Source organism: Merops nubicus, unplaced genomic scaffold (genome assembly GCF_000691845.1).
Source record: "Merops nubicus isolate BGI_N331 unplaced genomic scaffold, ASM69184v1 scaffold24520, whole genome shotgun sequence".
NCBI lineage: Eukaryota > Metazoa > Chordata > Aves > Coraciiformes > Meropidae > Merops > Merops nubicus.
Genome location: NW_008581189.1, coordinates 446 through 851, shown reverse-complemented (window position 1 = coordinate 851; position 406 = coordinate 446). Strand labels below are relative to the sequence as shown.

The following is a 406-nucleotide window of genomic DNA, read 5'->3' as shown; positions in this document are numbered from 1 at the left end:
AGTGACCCCAGAGAGTCGGGAGCACCTACGCTCGGCGAGGACCCAAATGACCCGAGGACCTCTTGGTGCACATCATCCTAGCAGAACAGCAGTTCCCACAGGGAGCTCCTAAAGCCACCATCCCCGGGGGCAGTGCAAGGCCACTGCCAGCACTCCTGAACACGGGTTCATCCCTGCACCCCTCTCTGAGATGTGAGGACCCTGGGACCTCCACCCCCCCTCTTACCAAAGATGCGGAAGGCGTAGTGGGATTTGATGTCCGAGGTTGCAGAGTCGCTGAAGACGCTCAGCATATCGAGGAAGTCTTCAAAGGACATGCTGTCATCCTGGTCCTCTGAGGTGGAGAACACGTGGCAGATCCGGTGCTGGAAGGGGTTCGCCTGCCAACACAGGGCACAGCTCAGAG

General features: G+C 59.4%; 1 protein-coding gene across 1 annotated transcript in view; it reads right to left on the bottom strand.

Moving 5' to 3' along the window:
- Positions 1–406, bottom strand: part of CIB1 (calcium and integrin binding 1 (calmyrin)) — a gene marked incomplete at its 5' end in the record, with an annotated part of 1,390 nt that overhangs the window by 617 nt on the left and 367 nt on the right. The window contains one exon of the mRNA XM_008949135.1: positions 227–380. Coding sequence (XP_008947383.1) covers positions 227–380 — 154 coding nt within the window. The remainder of the gene's footprint in view (positions 1–226; positions 381–406) is intronic.